At 44.3% G+C, this 19,247-nt stretch overlaps 1 protein-coding gene across 4 annotated transcripts in view; it reads left to right on the forward strand.

Annotated features, from left to right (window-relative positions):
• LOC138981848 (ATP-binding cassette sub-family F member 2-like) overlaps positions 1 to 19,247 on the forward strand; it is a 31,696-nt gene that overhangs the window by 9,938 nt on the left and 2,511 nt on the right. For all 4 annotated transcript variants that reach the window (XM_070354953.1, XM_070354955.1, XM_070354956.1 and 1 more), the window contains exons 6-13: positions 2,024 to 2,166; positions 2,527 to 2,629; positions 2,972 to 3,067; positions 5,699 to 5,818; positions 13,498 to 13,587; positions 14,195 to 14,305; positions 14,825 to 14,887; positions 15,587 to 15,715. In XM_070354953.1, coding sequence (XP_070211054.1) covers positions 2,024 to 2,166; positions 2,527 to 2,629; positions 2,972 to 3,067; positions 5,699 to 5,818; positions 13,498 to 13,587; positions 14,195 to 14,305; positions 14,825 to 14,887; positions 15,587 to 15,715 — 855 coding nt within the window. The remainder of the gene's footprint in view (positions 1 to 2,023; positions 2,167 to 2,526; positions 2,630 to 2,971; positions 3,068 to 5,698; positions 5,819 to 13,497; positions 13,588 to 14,194; positions 14,306 to 14,824; positions 14,888 to 15,586; positions 15,716 to 19,247) is intronic.

The following is a 19,247-nucleotide window of genomic DNA, read 5'->3' on the forward strand; positions in this document are numbered from 1 at the left end:
TGAACCACACGTGTCTCCCGTGATTCCGGACGGTCCAGGGAAGGTGCTGGTTGCCCCACTGCACTCGGTTCTGGCGATGGCGGCGGGTGAGGACAGCTCCTCTGTGAGGTCTGCGAGCTCTCAAACCAGCTTCATGCAGGCGGTTCCGCATGGTCTGGTCCGATAATCGGTGTGGCCCGGGGAGAGCCTGAACAGAAGATGAGGCCGACAGGAAACGATTCCGGAGGTGGCGGAGCCGTATGAAGCGGTCGTGAGCAGCAGTTGTCGCCCTTGGTCTTCCCGCTCGTGGCAAGTCAGCAACGGAGCCAGTGGCTTGAAACCTGACCCACAGTCTACTGATGGTGCTCTGGGACACGTGGAAGTGCCTGGCGATTGCACTTTGACTTTGGCCTGCTTGTAAACGACCCAATGCAATTTGGCGGTCTTCTCTGCTCAATCGGGCCATCTTTCGTCGCTGAATTGTCGTCTGATTTCTTTGTGGCGAACAATCCGCTTTTATGGGTTTTGGAAGACATGGTGAGAGCTCAATATTCCCCGAGTTTCATGAGATTACACTGAAGCATGACGAGTGGCCATGCCAAATGAGCAATTTTGACATTGTAGCCACTGATAACGCATGCGTCACGTGCAGAGCTCACTTGTGGCAATGGACGAAAGGTCGACGACCAGATAAACATTTTCTGCAGTTTGGTGGATATCCTTGTAGCCATATAACTAAATTAACCAAATATTACAAGCTATGCGTTTCTTTTTTTGAACAGTATATGTTATTTGTATTTTTGACCAATATAGAACATTTTACACAGATCGAGACAGTCAGTGTTCCTCCGAGACCGATCCAGCGGTGGAGGTTAACAATGACTGTTGAGATCTGTGTCAAATGTCATATTTTGGTCAAAAATACAAATAACAGTTATGTATCGATCGATTCTGGTTAGAATTCCTTTTAGTTTTTGACTCACATGCGAAGCAAAAGTGAGTCTATGTACTCACCCGAGTCGTCCGTCCGTCCGGCCGGCCGGCCGTCCGGAAAACTTTAACGTTGGATATTTCTTGGACACTATTCAGTCTATCAGTACCAAATTTGGCAAGATGGTGTATGATGACAAGGCCCAAAAAAACATACATAGCATCTTGACCTTGCTTCAAGGTCGCAGGGGCCATAAATGTTGTCTAAAAAACAGCTATTATTCACATTTTTCCCATTTTCTCTGAAGTTTTTGAGATTTAATACCTCATGTATATATGATATATAGGGCAAAGTAAGCCCCATCTTTTGATACCAGTTTGGTTTATCTTGCTTCAAGGTCAAGGTCACAGGAGCTCTTCAAAGTTGGATTGTATACATATTTTGAAGTGACCTTGACCCTGAACTATGGAACTGTTTCAAACTTAAAAATTATGTGGGGCACATGTTATGCTTTCATCATGAGACACATTTGGTCACATATGATCAAGGTCAAGGTCACTTTGACCCTTATGAAATGTGACCAAAATAAGGTAGTGAACCACTAAAAGTGACCATATCTCATGGTAGAAAGAGCCAATAAGCACCATTGTACTTCCTATGTCTTGAATTAACAGCTTTGTGTTGCATGACCTTGGATGACCTTGGGTCAAGGTCACATGTATTTTGGTAGGAAAAATGTGTAAAGCAGTTCTTAGTGTATGATGTCATTGCTAGGTTTAGCTGAAGGTCAAGGTCATGTAAAGGTCAAGGTCAAGCATGTGAGTCGTATGGGCTTTGCCCTTCTTGTTATCATTGAACGCACACAAACATGCACTATTTTGTAGTCTTTGGCTGGCCGCCTAGATATAAAGTTTTGTCAGCCTCTGACGTCACATGTTTCAAAGAAGGGAAATCCAGTGTTCAATCGATACATTAGAATAGTAACATATTAAGACATTACAATATTTAAAGGTAAAATTATGTGTCCGGTTTCATCTAGAGAGCAAAATGTCACCAGAACTAGAAATGAATAGCAATATATACTCATGCCTGGTTATTATTGTGGTGTAACAGGTGAAGCACTTCTCTGGAGGCTGGAGAATGCGCATTGCGTTGGCGCGTGCCCTGTACCTGCGTCCCTCGCTCATGTTGCTTGACGAGCCGACAAACCATCTGGACCTCAACGCTTGTGTGTGGCTGGAGGAGGAACTCAAGACGTGAGATTATTTTATAGTATTGCAATGGCAATGATGGGTGTAGTGCGTGGTATCTGGTTTTCTCCGGCGCTTGTTACTCTGCAGGAGGTCTGCCCGCTGGCTGCAGCCAACACGTTCCTATTTCCGGGCATCTCATGGAGTGTATTGCAATACAGTGGAACCCCCCAATATGTTTTTGCTGTTTCTACCAGCTTCGTGCGAGATGTGAATGTTAACAGTTTTGGAAAGGTGCTGTGGTTCCTTCGCTGGTATTTAGAGTTTGAAATTGACAGAAACACTTTCTCGTTACGTGAATTGTATAGGAGACAGTGTCAGTCTAGCAAAGGGCTAGTATTAATAGGATTTTGCTTTTCTTTCCAGATACCCCCGTATCCTGATGGTGATCTCTCACTCCCAGGACTTTTTGAACGGCGTCTGTAACAGCATCGTCCACATGGAGAAGAAGAAGCTTCTGTACTACGGCGTAAGAGACTTCTTTTTGTTCCCTTCACCTTTTGACTCGTTGTGGTGAAAGGCTGTATATCTTGTGCTACAAGCATAAGAGTCGATCTTTTGGGTCATTTTACTGAAACATGGAGTGTGTATTGTAGTTGATTGAGAAAGAGACGGTGAAACATGGCATATGTTTTGCAGTTGATTGAGAAAGAGACGGTGAAACATGGCATATGTTTTGCAGTTGATTGAGAAAGAGACGGTGAAACATGGCATATGTTTTGCAGTTGATTGAGAAAGAGACAGTGAAACATGGCGTATGTTTTGCAGTTGATTCAGAAATAGACAGTAAAACATGGCATGTGTTTTGCAGGGTAACTACGACAGCTACGTTCAGACTCGCATGGAGCTGCTGGAGAATCAGGCCAAGAGGTACAAGTGGGAGCAGGACCAGATTGCCGGCATGAAGGTCAGTGATCGCCACATGTTCCACCTGCATTAGGAATTCACAATAACGAGAATTTGATTAGGAATCCCAAACAGATAACGACTGTGGATGTTCCAAAATCAAGAATATACAAGTCGCGTAAGGCGAAATTACTACATTTAGTCAAGCTGTGGAACTCACAGAATGAATCTGAACGCACTGCATTTTTTCACAATGACCGTAGTCCGCCGCTTGTGCAAAACGGAGTGAAACTGACGAGCCTGTTCAGCGCGGTAGTGGTTTCGCTGTGCTGCATAGCACGCTTTTCTGTACCTCTCCCTGTTTTAACTTTCTGAGCGTGTTTTGGGGGGGGGGTGGGGGGGGGGGTTTGATCAGGAACCGACAAGGAATAAGATGAAAGTGTTTTTAAATCGATTTCGGAAATTTAATTTTGATCATAATTTTTATATTCTTAATTTTCAGAGCTTGTTTTTAATCCAAATATAACATAATTATATGTTTTTGGAATCAGGAAATGATGTAGAATAAGATAAACGTAAATTTGGATCGTTTTATATATAAAAAAAAATGTATTACAATTTTCAGATTTTTAATGACCAAAGTCATTAATTAATTTTTAAGCCACCAAGCTGAAATGCAATACCGAAGTCCGGCCTTCGTCGAAGATTGCTTTACAAAAATTTCAATCAATTTGATTAAAAAATGAGGGTGTGACAGTGCCGCCTCAACTTTTACAAAAAGCCGGATATGACGTCATCAAAAGTATTTATCGAAAAAATGAAAAAAAACGTCCGGGGATATCATTCCCAGGAACTCTCATGTCAAATTTCATAAAGATCGGTCCAGTAGTTTGGTCTGAATCGCTCTACACACACACACGCACAGACAGACACACACACACACATACACCACGACCCTCGTCTCGATTCCCCCTCTATGTTAAAACATTTAGTCAAAACTTGACTAAATGTAATAAAAAAGGACATTAGTTTTTGGAATGTTTCGATTACAGACAAAACAAACGCATTCACTTTTTGTTTTTGAATGTTTTTTGTGTCTATGATTAAACATGCTGTTACCTAGAGTTGATTAGAAAGCTTACACCTTTCGTCCTTAGGTAAGGAAATTGTGTGAAATTGGAAACCTCAATTTAGGGAAGAAAAACACGAGAAGTTTAATCCAGAGTTCACTGGTGTTTGTTTTTAGGTCAGAAAAACAGGAGAATGATGACAAAAAAGGCCGAGTTATAATGCCTCGACTCCTGCCTGTGCAGTTGTAGTTGGGCATGATGTTCAGAACCCCTGAAGCGAATCATTTCACAACTGACTCCTGATGCACAAAGATACATTTTTTTCTTTTCAACATTTGAATGTTGTGTTAATGACCAGTTTTGATTCCATTCATGATTTGTGCATTACAAATCTGATGCTTGCTTTGTTGTTTGTAAATCTGGTGCAAAATGAAGAAGAAAATGTCAAGCTTGTACCTGATGTATGTGTGTGTGACGGTCTGGAGCATGTCAGATTTAGTCACTTGTCTGTCTACAGAACTACTTTGTGTGCTGACTGTTTATTCACTCTCTGTCTGCAGAACTATAGTGTGTGTTGACTTTATTCACTCTCTGTCTGCAGGAACTACATTGTGTGCTGACTGTTTATTCACTCTCTGTCTGCAGAACTACTTTGTGTGCTGACTGTTTGTTCACTCTCTGTCTGCAGAACTACATTGTGTGCTGACTGTTCAATAACTCTGTCTGCAGAACTACATTGTGTGCTGACTGTTTATTCACTCTCTGTCTGCAGAACTACATTGTGTGTTGACTTTATTCACTCTCTGTCTGCAGATCTACATTGTGTGCTGACTGTTTATTCACTCTCTGTCTGCAGAACTACATTGTGTGCTGACTGTTTATTCACTCTCTGTCTGCAGAACTACATTGTGTGTTGACTTTATTCACTCTCTGTCTGCAGAACTACTTTGTGTGCTGACTGTTTGTTCACTCTCTGTCTACAGAACTACTTTGTGTGCTGACTGTTTGTTCACTCTCTGTCTACAGAACTACTTTGTGTGCTGACTGTTTGTTCACTCTCTGTCTGCAGATCTACATTGTGTGCTGACTGTTTGTTCACTCTCTGTCTGCAGATCTACATTGTGTGCTGACTGTTTGTTCACTCTCTGTCTGCAGAACTACATTGTGTGCTGACTGTTTCTTCACTCTCTGTCTGCAGATCTACATTGTGTGCCGACTGTTTGTTCACTCTCTGTCTGCAGAACTACTTTGTGTGCTGACTGTTTGTTCACTCTCTGTCTGCAGATCTACATTGTGTGCTGACTGTTTGTTCACTCTCTGTCTACAGAACTACATTGTGTGCTGACTGTTCAATAACTCTGTCTGCAGAACTACTTTGTGTGCTGACTGTTTGTTCACTCTCTGTCTACAGAACTACTTTGTGTGCTGACTGTTTGTTCACTCTCTGTCTACAGAACTACTTTGTGTGCTGACTGTTCACTCTCTGTCTACAGAACTACTTTGTGTGCTGACTGTTTGTTCACTCTCTGTCTACAGAACTACTTTGTGTGCTGACTGTTTGTTCACTCTCTGTCTGCAGAACTACATTGTATGCTGACTGTTTATTCACTCTCTGTCTGCAGAACTACATTGCCCGGTTCGGTCACGGCAGTGCCAAGCTGGCCCGTCAGGCGCAGAGCAAAGAGAAGACCCTGAAAAAGATGGTTGACGGAGGGCTTGTAGAGAAAGTGACGGGTGACAAGGTGAGCAAAGAGAAGACACTGAAAAAGATGGTTGATAGAGGGCTGGTAGAGAAAGTGACGGGTGACAAGGTGACCTTGACTTGGTTTTACATTATTTTGTAAGACGTGCAACACCTAGGAAAAGAGGAAATTATGCGGAAGGGATCAAAGTTCTAATCTAGATGTCCTGATCATTTTTCTTCAAAAAACAATTAACAAGTGGCTCTATCCCATCTCCCCCCTTTCCCCGTCGCGATATAACTTTGAACGGTTGAAAACGACGTTAAACACCAATTAAATTTCATATTCTTACTCCGAATCACATTAGCATTGAGTCACATGAGATGCTTAGCACTGAAAAACGCTTACCTATCTAAGGGAAGCAACCCCATCACCAAAACGAAAGCGAAAGTAGCTTAGGTAATGAGCAGTCACACTGGGAGTTACCTCCCATATTGGTGTGCACACGTCACTTCCCATAACTCCACGTGTCTACCTACCCTCATACGATCTTTTCACCTCTGAGGGAAAGGTCACTGAAATTTTTCGCTCCTATGGTCTGCTCTTGTGTTGTTGTGACACCTGCCGGCCATGTTACCTGTCTGTCTGCTCGTCACTACTGCTGTTTGGTGAGCTCGTTCCCGTTTTTGTGTTCTCTTTCTCGCTTTTGTTGCTGAACTTTCGTCCGTGTTCGGACTTGTTTGTCAGTGACTTGTTGCTTTGTCGCCATTGTTAGTGTGTTCAGTTAGCTTGCTAACTTCCATTATAATGGTATTTAGCCGTGCGGGCCTCCTTTGGGTTCGGCAAGCATGGTTATTTTGGGTGTTTCTCTAGAGAATTATTTTGTTTACTGACTGGGCAGGCCGTTGCGGCTTGCGTGTTTCAGTAATTTTAGCCGTATGTTTTTTCGCCATTTGCATCTTGTTAGCTTTGCTGACTTTAATGTTTTTGGTAGGTCGCCTTTGCTTGTTTACTCGGGTAGTTTACAAGCTTGGTTAGTTGCTGTTCTTTGAACTTTTTTAATTACTGAAGTTTTCTGTCCATTGGACTTACGTGCTTACAGTAATTTGTGCGAAGTTTTTCGTATTTTCTTAGCGTCTGATAGTTCGTCCTTCGTTTCGGTTATCAGTAGCTATTATTGGTTTTAGCTTTTTGGCTAGGCTGACGTTTAAGGCTAGTTTAGCTTTCGTCCGCCGTCGCCTTTTTTAGCTTGGGGTCGTGGTTTAGGCTGCAATCCCCTCTTTGTCCGTGCATGTTTCTGCTTCTAGCACTTGTGCTTTGCGCAGTCGTTCACGTCCGTTGTTTCTGTGCTCCCTTCTTGTTGGAGGGGGGTTTTTGGTGTCCTCTCTCGTGTTATCTTTGCCCCAGAGTTCGGCATTGAGGAGAGAGGAGATGCAGCGTTCCACGGCGGTCGGCAGTGTCTTGCTCCCTTCCGTGGTGGTTGTTCGGTTCCTGGCTTCCTTGCTGGATGCTTCCGTTTCCGGGAAGCAGGTTCCTGCCTTGTCGGTGGCCGCTTCTGTGGTGGCATTACCGGTAAGTTGAACTGGTCCTACAGTCCTCGTGAGACGTCTGGACACTCCCTTCGGGGAGACAGTTCTTTGGGGCAGGGTCACTCCTTGCATTCTCCTGTTGTTGCCAATACCGACATTTCCCCAGAGGGCACGGACTGCGGCATAACAGTAGCGGCAGCCGTTTACGGCTACTGCGTTTCCGGTTTTCAACCGGAAACATAACTCCCGTTCTGATACTTCCGCCACCCACGATGGTCACGGACTATACAGAACGGTAGCGGCAGCCGTTTACGGCTACTGCGTTTCCGGTTTTCAACCGGAAACATAACCCCCGTTCTGATACTTCCGTCACCCACGATGGTCACGTACTATACAGAACGGTAGCGGCAGCCGTTTACGGCTACTGCGTTTCCGGTTTTCAACCGGAAGCATAACCCCCGTTCTGATACGTCTGTCACCCACTGCGGTCACGGACTAAACAGAACGGTAGCGGCAGCCGTTTACGGCTACTGCGTTTCCGGTTTTCAACCGGAAGCATAACCGCTGTTCTGATACTTCCGTCACCCTCCGTGGTCACGGACTATACAGAACGGTAGCGGCAGCCGTTTACGGCTACCGCGTTTCCGGTTTTCAACCGGAAGCATAACCGCTGTTCTGATACTTCTGTCTTACCCACCGTGGTCACGGACTATACAGAACAGTAACGGCAGCCGTTTATGGCTCCTGCGTTTCCGGTTCTCAACCGGAAGCATAACCCCTGTTCTGATACTTTCGTCTTACCCACCGTGGTCACGGTCTATACAGAACAGTAGCGGCAGCCGTTTACGGCCACTGCGTTTCCGGTTTTATCGGAAGCATAGGTCCTCTCTCATGCGTTCGCTCGGACAACGGTGACGGGATGGACTGGATGTGGCTGCCGTTTACGGCCGCTGCATTTCCGGGTTTGGTCGGAAGTATAGGTCCTCCCTCATGCGTTCTCTCTGCACCGGTGATGGGATGGACTGCAGACTGGCCTCCGGGCTTGATGGCTTCTGGCCTCAGTCTATGCAGCCTTCATTTCCGCTTTTGCGGTTGCGACGGCTGCGTTTTTTCCGGTCCTCACCGGATTAGGGGGTCCTACGGCACGCGTACGCTAAGGCGACGGGGAAGTGCTGTACGGACCGCCGACTGGCCTCCGGTCTTTTATGGTTTCGGCCTCAGTCTATTCAGTCCTCGTTTCCGCATTCTGTGGTTTCAGGGGCTGCTTTTCTGGCTTTGGCTGGATACGCTGTCTCTTTTTCTGGCTTCTTACAGCCAGAGAGAGAGCAACAGCGGTCGGCATTGTCGCACTCTGTGCTTCAGCCGGGGCAGTTTTTGCTTCACCCCGAGGGTGTTGTGACTTCCGCTTTTCCAGACACGGTGGTTGGATGGCCTCTCCTCTTACCCTTTTCCTCTGAGTCAAGGGATGAGCAGGTGTTTTCCAGAGACACGGGCTCCGGTCTCCGGTTATTGCGTGTTTCCTTCCGCCTCTGGGCCCTCCGTGGTATAGGCCTTCGGGCTTTCTTCACTTGGCTTTCTTTACTCTCACACCAGTCAGAGTATAAGTCAAAGTGATACTTCGGTACGCGAGTTTCCGGTTTCCGGGTTACTCGTGCATCGTTTTTTATGCCACTGGTCTGTGACCTTGGTCTTTGTCGCCTGCTTGTCCACCCCGACTGTGGGTCTGAGGCTAGCGAACAGACTTGTTTTCCGGAAGGACGTCAGCTGTTTTGGCACACTCTTTGGGTGCCTGTACGGCGATGACAACTTCCGTTTGGTTGGGAAGAGGGAGTTTTTCCTACTTCGGTTTGGAGATTCCTCTTCTGTGGCATACCATTTTTACAGGTTCTTGGGCTATTTCATCCCATACCTGAAGTGGTACTCCTGCCGTTTCTGTTCCTTTTTCCTGTCCCTCAAGACAAGTTACGGAACAGTTTTAGCCTTAGCTTGTTTTGGCTATTTGGGCTTCGTCTGACACTCGTCCTCTGCTTCTCCGCGGTCGCCTTGTCTGGGGACCCGGATTTGGCTCCCTCTACTGGTTTCCAGTTATGAGAGACTCGGTTGTGGCTGTTTCAAGACGCATCCTTCTCTCTTAGGAGGAGATGGGACGTCCGTGTTAGATCTGGCATCTTTAGGAGACCTTCATCATATTTTTCGGTCCAGGACGGATTATATTGATTTGCTTACACTTGGTGTAGATCAATACGATGATGTCGTCTTCATTCTTGGTTCAACCTTTCCTAGGGTGAACGAAGATCAGGTGTTTTTATCCTCTCTTCACCTCGCTCACGCGTTTGGGTGTCGACGGGATTTGATTTCGCTCTTTAGCGATGTTCACACAGCGAGTTAAGTCCACCGGCTTGAGCATCTTCTGGGATCTCTTCCGGTGGGTTTCGGGCTGACCTTCGGGTATGCTGGCTTCTGGCGGTCAGGGTGACAGTCGTTTCAGCCACAATTTGCTGTTCCGGTCACATTTCCGGTTAGCCGGAGAGTTGTTCTCTTACTGACGTCATGGTTACGTCGGCGCTTTAGGAACAATGACTGACTTATGCGGCCGGTGTTGGTCTTTCGCTGGGTCAGGCTCTGCCTTTCTCGAGCAAGGACTGGTTCTGATGTTTCGTCCAAACTTAAGTTTCACTTAAGTCGTCCTCGGAGGTGACATACAGATTTTCTGAGGGGGCATTGTCTTCGGCAATATCAGTTCGAAGGATCATCCTTTGTGGCTGACCTTCTCTCTCAGTTTTTTGGTTAGTCCTCTCCTCTCGGCAGAGGGCTAACTAATATTCCGAAACCTTTGAGTCATTCCTTTGCCGGTGTTCAGCGGGTATTTTGGAATGGTGGCTGGGTTACGGGCTCTGTGGCTCTTAGCCTTAGTCTGTGCGTTGTCCGGCAGCGTTTAGCTGCTTGACTTCGCTTTTTCGGGTGCCTATGTCTGTGGACCCGACGCTTTCTTCATCCTCATTCTAAAATGAGGAGAGTTAGAGCGACTGCCGTTGGGTTGGGTTTCCTTTTACGGTCACCTTTCTACCACAGGCAACAATGGCTAAAGGGTTTTGCCTTTTGTCTGGCCTTCCGTCTCTCAAAGACGGACAGACATTTTCTGGTTGGTTCGTCCAAGTTTCAGCTTTCTCTCGATTTGGCTACGAACGTATCTTCCAGCTTTTCCGGAGAATTTTTTCTCGGGAATTTCCTCGACTGCTTGGCGCCACGGTTTTTTGATGCTTATCAGTCTCGCTTTCAGTCTGGGGTTTGGATTCTCTTTCGATTTTCCTACAAGCAGACTGAATTGCGTACTCTTTTGTTCTTGGAACTTATGTACGCTGACGCTCTTTGTGAGTTTTCGTCATCGAGTTGGACTCGGGTACCTGGTACTCGGACGTCTCTCTCTTTCCTTTACGTGGTGATTGGTCGCCCTTCTTTTTGAGCTGCCTCTCTTTGTCCACGCTTCTTGTTGGGTTGAACTTTCCTTCCTAGAAGAAGAAAGGGGGGGGGGGTGGCAGATTGTCTTTCCCCCTCTACTTAGCTCGGGTTCATTTAATCCAGAGCTTTGGTCTCTCTCTGTGCCTTTTCCCTTTTTTGTCCGTGGGATTGATCGAAGGTTTGGGCACAGCTTACTAGCCCTCTGAGGTTTTCCTTTGGCTAGTTTTGATTAGAGACTCCTTGGCTGTCAATCAGGTTTGTTTCTCCGCTCCCTTCCTGATTTGTTGGCAGCGTGCCAGTTCCTGGCTAAGGATTAGTGTGAGTTAGAATTTTCTTTCCACCGAGCCCTCCCTGCCTTGTTGGCATGGGGCTACTTCCTGGCAAGGTTTTTAGAGTGAGTTAGATTTTTCTTTCCCACCGCCTTCTTGATGATTATCTGCTAATGTGATTCGGAGTAAGAATATGAAATTTAATGAAAAATTTCTAAAGTAAATTTTGATTTAATTAATATACTTACCCGAATCACATATTGGATTCCCTCCCGCCTGCCCCGCGTATGGTTTTTGATGTTTGTGTAAAAGCCGTATGAGGGTAGGTAGACACGTGGAGTTATGGGAAGTGACGTGTGCACACCAATATGGGAGGTAACTCCCAGTGTGACTGCTCATTACCTAAGCTACTTTCGCTTTCGTTTTGGTGATGGGGTTGCTTCCCTTAGATAGGTAAGCGTTTTTCAGTGCTAAGCATCTCATGTGACTCAATGCTAATGTGATTCGGGTAAGTATATTAATTAAATCAAAATTTACTTTAGAAATTTTTCAATAAAGAAAGAAAGATCATTTTTCTTGATTGTGATGGCATTAGGGATGTAAAAATCAGACCAAAAATTGAAGAAGAAAAATCAGAAACCTCCTGGTCTTGGGGCAGATTTTGGTCCGATTCTGAGTATTGTTATCCTAGTTAATATCATCAAACTTTACTGACATCGTTCGAAGAAAGTGCCTGAATTTCTGAGACTGAGTGCTTTAAATTTTGGGTTAGATGACAAAGAAGGGTGTACTTGTTTAACACTTTCTACCCCACCTATGTTGACCAAGTTTTTTTTTAGCTGAGACCAGCTGTGCTGCAGCAGGTCACTCAGAATTGTAGTAATTGTGTTGTAACTGAGTATCAACATGCTGGAATGCAGGCGTTAGATGGATGTTACAGGAAGTGATTGAAGTTAACAGTCTGAGCGGATATATCTGTACCTGGTCAGATAGAGCCATATGAGTGGGTACGGATATATCCGTACCTGGGAGACAATGAATTCAGACAAAAATGCAGTCATCTATGTGAGATTCAAGAGGGTACTTGGGGGTCCTTTAGAGCGGCATGGGTGCAACTCTTCCGTCTAGGACGGAATTTCCGTTTTTCTCAGGAGGCTGCAGACGGAAAATCCGTTTTTTTGAAAATTCTGGAGCAAGGCCATTGTGTTTGGGTGGGGGGTTGCTTGAGAGGTCAGCCACCTTTGACCATGCCTGATAGGTACGGCTGTGTAAAGGGGGGGGGGGGGGGGGAGGATGTCATGTCATACTGGTGAATGTGGCATCTTAAGTTCTGTGTATTTAGCCTTCCTTATATACCCCACTTTTAGGGATTCAGAGACCTTGAGTTGTAGAGAAAATTTGCATTCCTGATCTATGAACCAGTGGTATTTTGCTTCAGCTACATTGAGTCCTTTAGAAAGTTGGCAACTAAAACAAGCTTGCTTGAAACTTATTTTTCTTTTAATTCAAGCTATGATTCAACAATCATTTGCGAATTTAACTCCTAAAATGAAAAAGCAGCATCAGAAGATTGCATGTGCATGGCAAGGGATATAACTCTGGAGGTTTCTGTTTTTGTCTAAACCTTCTTCTTTTTAACCTGAGCAGTTAGCCCTTTTGAAAGTATCCAATTGAAACAAACTCAGTGACTTGAAACTTGTTTCTCATTTGGTTGAAGCTATGGTTCAACAATTATTTGAGAATTTACCTCCTGCAATGATAAATTCATAAGCTTCAAGTAAAGAAGTTGTAATACAAGGGAGGTGACTGTAATTTCCTGTGTTTGTGAAAACTTTTTGTTAGCATGGTAATTTTCCTTTAATTCAGTAAACATTTTTTTAAATCAAAGACAAAACTAAGTGATTAAACACCTTCAAGTTTACAAGATTTTTAATTTGGGCATCTCCAATTTTAAGTTTGTTAGCAAGGAGAGGCTTCTAAAACCCTTCTTCAAATGTGTTGACCTTGTTTTTTGTAGACCCTCTAGCAAGAGTGATGCAACCAAACACCTTCAAGTATAGAGGTTTTTCATATTGTGCATCCTCCCCTCCCCCCCCCCCCCCCCCCAACATTTTGTTGTTGCTGTTTTCAGTTTTAAAACCAGGAGAGGCTCTTAAAATGCTAAAATTCATTTTCGGCTGGGTGGTTGCAAATACCTTCAGGTTTACAAGATTGTTCATAAATTATTATGCATATCCGCAAAGCCTGTTCTGAAATAGATTTAGAGTCAAAAGAGGCCATTCAAATCCTCCCTGAAATGGACCCCTCAGCAAGGGCGCTGCCCCTGCACCCCGCCGGGGCCTTGACGGCCCCTGCCCCAGGACCACGACATTTTCAGTTTTTTCATTTTCCAGCAGTTGCACCCATGGAGCGGTGAAGATATTAATTTTTCCTGCATATTCAGTAATGAAATGGGGTTACAGTGTGTTTCGTTTTCCATCAGAATTTGGCGTTCTACTTCCCAAGCTGTGGCACTCTGCCGCCCCCGGTCATCATGGTGCAGAACGTCAGCTTCCGCTACAATGAGCACAAGGTATGTCTTCCTCTTTGGCAAATAAAATGCGTGCGTCTTCTGGCAAGTAGATGATTAGGGAATGTTGGCGCTTTTCAGTGGGTTCCTTTTGTAGTGTAACATTAGGTTCTGTCCTTCTTCTGAACTTTCTTCATTCTCTCTCTCCCTGTCAACTCTTTTTTTTTTTACTCACTTGAGTTATCAATCCAAGTCTGGTTGACCTGCCACAAGTTCTAAGATCGCAGTGAGGTCAAGTTTGCATCAAATAACTTATAATTTTTTAAACATTTTGATGTTCAATCTTCAAAACTGTTTAAGCTGAGGGAGACTGTAGTAGAACCCGGTTCTGTTTGTTGTTTTCATGTTCGTGTTTGTTTCTGGTTGTACATCTTGGTCTTTCGAGCTGACGTAGATACATGTATCAACACTTTCTTTTATCTCAGATGAGAAAATCATTTGTGGTGCTAAATTTGAACTTTTAGGCAAAATGTAACTTAACATTTGAAGAAATGATGAAAGACAATTACACGTCTTGCATGAAGAGATTGAACTGGCGCACAGTTCCTCACGCAGTTGTGCAGGCAAAATGATGATGACCTTGAAGTCAATGTCTAATTTGTTGTTTCAGAATTACATCTACAAGGACCTTGACTTTGGCATGGACCTCGACACACGCGTGGCTCTTGTTGGACCCAACGGGGCTGGCAAGTCCACACTGCTCAAACTCATCAGTGGAGAGGTAAGGGCAAGAAAATGACATTGTCTAATCGTGATTTTGGTTTAAGCGTGTTTTTATTAATTTTTCTTGTATACACATTTTAAACAGAAACAACATTAAGAACGTTAACAAGCAGACTGCTTATGGACACCTTCTAAAACTGATAATCAATACAAATTCTGATAACAAGACATGGCGAACAAGTGATAACTTCAACCCTTTTCTTTCAAAATATTTCATATTTTATACAAATAAAATGAAGAGAGAGAGACTGGCAGTGATTTTGATCGTTGATAAATAGTAGTGGTCAACTTAATCATCAGTAAAGACGTTTAATGGAGAGGTAAGGGGGGAAAAGGATGGTTTTAAGGATGGTTAAATTGTTAATTTTTTTGTATCAACGTTGACAAATAATGGTCATGAAGTAAATGGACTAACATCAGTAAAGTGGGTTCTCAAAAAGGAAGTTTGGCACTATTGGGGTGGGGTTTTTTTTTCAAGAGACATCATTTGACTTGTGTTATGCCTTTTCCTCTCCAGCTGATCCCCTCGGATGGCTTGATACGAAGGCATTCCCATCTAAAGATTGGAAGGTACCACCAGGTAAGTCAAATAATAACATTTTAATTTATTTTTGTTAGATTTCCTTACGTTGTTCAAAAAGATTCAAAAGCTGAACATGTGACTTCGATCTTCAGATGTAATTTTTGCATGCGAAAAGTTAAGGGGATGCATATCTTGAGTTTGGCATGACTGCATTTTTTGTGTTTATGTAGCACAATACTTTTCATCTAGGGAGACTGGTGGCAGCTATTGACATACATGAAGTTTTGAGTGGATGCTATTAAACATTTTCAGGTATTTCAGTCTAATAACATAAGGCGGAGTTTTGTTGTTGCATGACAAACCTTTGTTAGACACGAACCATTTCAATCATACGAGTGAAATCCTGCTGTAACTATTACGGTACAGTCTTTCTGTGTAAGCTATTTAATTGACCATCTTAGATATGTCCAGGCTTTTACATGGACCAAGAACTTCCCTCCACTTGGACACATCAGAAGCCTGGGTGCTCTCTGTGCAGAGTGCACACTGTTTTATCAACTCATTTGTTTTACTGGTGTCAATCTGTGAAAGGAACTCCTCCGGAAGCGGTCAGGAAGTTGATTGTTGGTGTTCAAGTGGAGGGATGGCTTGACTCCATGGAAAAAGCTGGGGCAGATCTGAAATAGTCAGCAGATCAGTTGTAACGTGAAGGGATGTTGGCCTTTAAAAATGAACCGACTGTGTGTGTTTGAACAGCATCTAGGTGAACAACTGGACCTGGATCTCTCTGCCCTGGAGTACATGATGAAATGCTACCCGGAGATCAAGGAGATAGAACAGATGCGCAAGATCGTGGGGCGCTACGGTCTGACTGGACAGCAGCAGGTGGGGACACAATTTTCAGCATCACACACACACTCACTGGCGTGCACAGGCTCACACATATACACCAAACACATTTTTCAGCATCACACACACACACTGGTATGCACACACTCACACATATACAACAAATACATTTTCCAGCATCACACACACACACACACACACTGGCATGCACACACATATACAACACATTTGTCAGCATCACACAGTTACACACTGGCATGCACACGCTCACACACACCAAACACATTTGTCAGCATCACGCACTGGCATGCACACGCTCACACACATACACCAAACACATTTGTCAACATCACACACACACACTGGCATGCATACGCTCACACACATACACCAAACACATTTGTCAGCATCACACACACTGGCATGCATACGCTCACACATACACCGAACACCATTGTCAGCATCACACACACACACTGGCATGCACACACACACACACCAAACATTTGTCAGCATCACACACACACACTGGCATACACACACGCACACCAAACACATTTGTCAGCATCACACACATGCACTGGCATGCACACGTTCACACACACACCAAACACGTTTTTCAGTATCGCGCACTGGCATGTTCACACACACACCAAACATTTGTCAGCATCACACACACACACACACTGGCATGCACACGCTCACACTCACACACCAAACATTTGTCAGCATCACACACACGCACTGGCATGCACATGTTCACACACACACCAAACATTTGTCAGCATCACACACACGCACTGGCATGCACACGCTCACACACACACCAAACACATTTTTCAGCATCACACACACACACTGGCATGCACACACACACACACACACGAATATTTGTCAGCATCACACACACGCACTGGCATGCACACGCTCACACACACACCAAACACATTTTTCAGCATCACATAGATACAGTTGAACCCCCCTTTTAAGACCCCCCAATTTAGCTCTTAACCTTCCCCCATTTTTGACCTTATTTTTTCAGATTTCTGTTCATATCCTCTTGAAATTTACCACCTTTTTAAAGGCTGCCCTTAGGGCGGGGATGTAGCTCAGTCGGTAGCGCGCTGGATTTGTATCAGCGTGAGTTCGTCCCCACGTTCGGCGAGAGATTTATTTCTCAGAGTCAACTTTGTGTGCAGACTCTCCTCGGTGTCCGAACACCCCCGTGTGTACACGCAAGCACAAGACCAAGTGCGCACGAAAAAGATCCTGTAATCCATGTCAGAGTTCGGTGGGTTATAGAAACACGAAAATACCCAGCATGCTTCCTCCGAAAGTGGCGTATGGCTGCCTAAATGGCGGGGTAAAAACGGTCATACACGTAAAAGCCGTGGGAGTTTCAGCCCATGAACGAACAAACAAACAAGGCTGCCCTTTTCGTAGCGTTCATTAATTCATTCCTATTCAGTATTGTTTACATTTGCCAATAATGTTATAAAACTGTACCTAAAGGGATATAATAACGATTGGCTGTAGCTTTCGAACACAGAAAAAATTATTTCAGTATTGCAAAGTGGTGTTGATAGTGTCGAATGTAAACAGAACAGTCTCAAAGTGAAAGTGGATGTTTTCCGGAAATTGCGAAGTTAACAAGAATACAGAAAAGCGCGCTTTCCTGCTTAGCACAATACGCTACCGCGCTAATCTGGCGTGTCAATATCACTACGTTTTGCACGTGGAAGGTGAGCGATTTCCTTCACGCTGGGATTGACGAAGCTGTACTGTCTGTGTTGACGGTCTAAAAATAGCCCAAGTCCTTGAGAACTGTTTAAACATAGCAATAAACTTTATAAAGAATTAATTATTTCTCGTAATTGGTAAGGACTTCAAACCTAAAACTTTGCAGGAAGCTTAATGTATACCGTACTTTCCGGGTCATAAGGCGCGACTTTTTTCCTCGAGTTCGACCCCTGCGTCATGTATAACGAAGCGCCTAATCCGTGTATGAAATACGAAAAAAATCAAAGAGACCGCTTGAGTACCAGTCAAACAACTTGTGATAATGCATGTTTCAGCTACTAGGTACTGCCCTGCCTTTGATCTGGCCGCACACACAGATTTCCACTCTGTTAAACTCAGTCACTGACCGGTCACTGACCCCGATGCAGGAAGTGTTTCCTCTCTCAGATATGACAGGGGAACCACCTCTCATGGCAAAAACTGGGTCATTGACCCCTGGGAAGAAGGTCGTGTCTTTTAACAAGGCCACCCAGCTATCACAATGCCTTTGATCTGGCCGCACACACAGAGCACACATATTTTCACTCAGTTAAAGTCGGTCACTGACCGGTCACTGACCCCGATGCAGGAAGTGTTTCCTCTCTCAGATATGACAGGGGAACCACCTCTCATGGCAAAAACTGGGTCATTTTGGTGCGCCCTATCGGCCTCCTGCGTCCAATGGGTGACTGGATTACAATTTTTTTTAAAAAGAAGGAGGTGCGTCTTAGATAACGAAGCGCCTTGTCACCCGGAAAGTACGGTACATCCCCGTAACGATGGGAAAAGCCCTGGAAGTAATTAAAATGATTAAATAGGACTATGTCAGCCTTTAAGACCTGATTCTCGCAGATTTGTGTTGAACGTTCGGCTTTGCACTATTTCAGCCACAATGTTTTTCATCTTCTGTTGTCAGATCTTTTGTATATACTGTAGCAGTTTTCCTATTATGATGCTTGTAAATTTATCGACCCGGCGGAAAACCGTGAAAGTTGTACATGTAGGTATAAAACAGGTTACATCTTTTGTTTAGCTCGGCAGATCTTGTGACTAGTGCGTGCACTTATTACTTCTTTACTTTATGTCTAGTTCGTTACCAAAGTGTTTTGTCCCTAAACCTAAATCAAGTTTCCCCCTTGTACCATACGCAAAACAGACGGGACACCAAAAGGAGCTTATCTGAGTTTGCGCAGGTCACCTAAGGTTTAATTTCCCCACCTAGCTAGCTAATTTAGGACCGCTCAATCAAACGTCACCTGACGTTCTAACCGTCTGGTTGTTTATTTTCTGACTAACTACGAGGTTTCCGCCTATTCACTCTTTGAACCTCTACTGGCATTTGAGGTAAACAAACCAGTAGCATGCGAGGTTATCCTTTGAAGCTATCTATTCCTATACTGTCCTGACGTTATGAAAATGTGGCAAGATTCTCTAAGTTCTTTTACGCTGCGTTTTCCCTATGCTATCCCGTTGAAAGAATGCGAAGTCTCTTCTTTCTTGTCCCTATTCTAAATCTTGATCTAGTCTACCTTGCCTCTTCTCTCTCCCTATTCTAATCCCTAACCTAGCGCCCTCAGTCTATGTCCTTATTCTAACCCATTCTACTCTGTCCTAAAGCCTGTCCTAATGCGTGTAGGAACTTCATTTTACACTGTCTTTAATACCAATCTGCATGGCAACGTAAACAAACACACAGAGGCAGATTGGCTGACCGAAAAAGAACATTAACCGCACTACTTTCAAAACATTACGCGGACAATATAGTCCGTCCTTTTTCCTTTATCTTTAC

The sequence above is a fragment of the Littorina saxatilis genome, linkage group LG12, assembly GCF_037325665.1.
Source record: "Littorina saxatilis isolate snail1 linkage group LG12, US_GU_Lsax_2.0, whole genome shotgun sequence".
NCBI lineage: Eukaryota > Metazoa > Mollusca > Gastropoda > Littorinimorpha > Littorinidae > Littorina > Littorina saxatilis.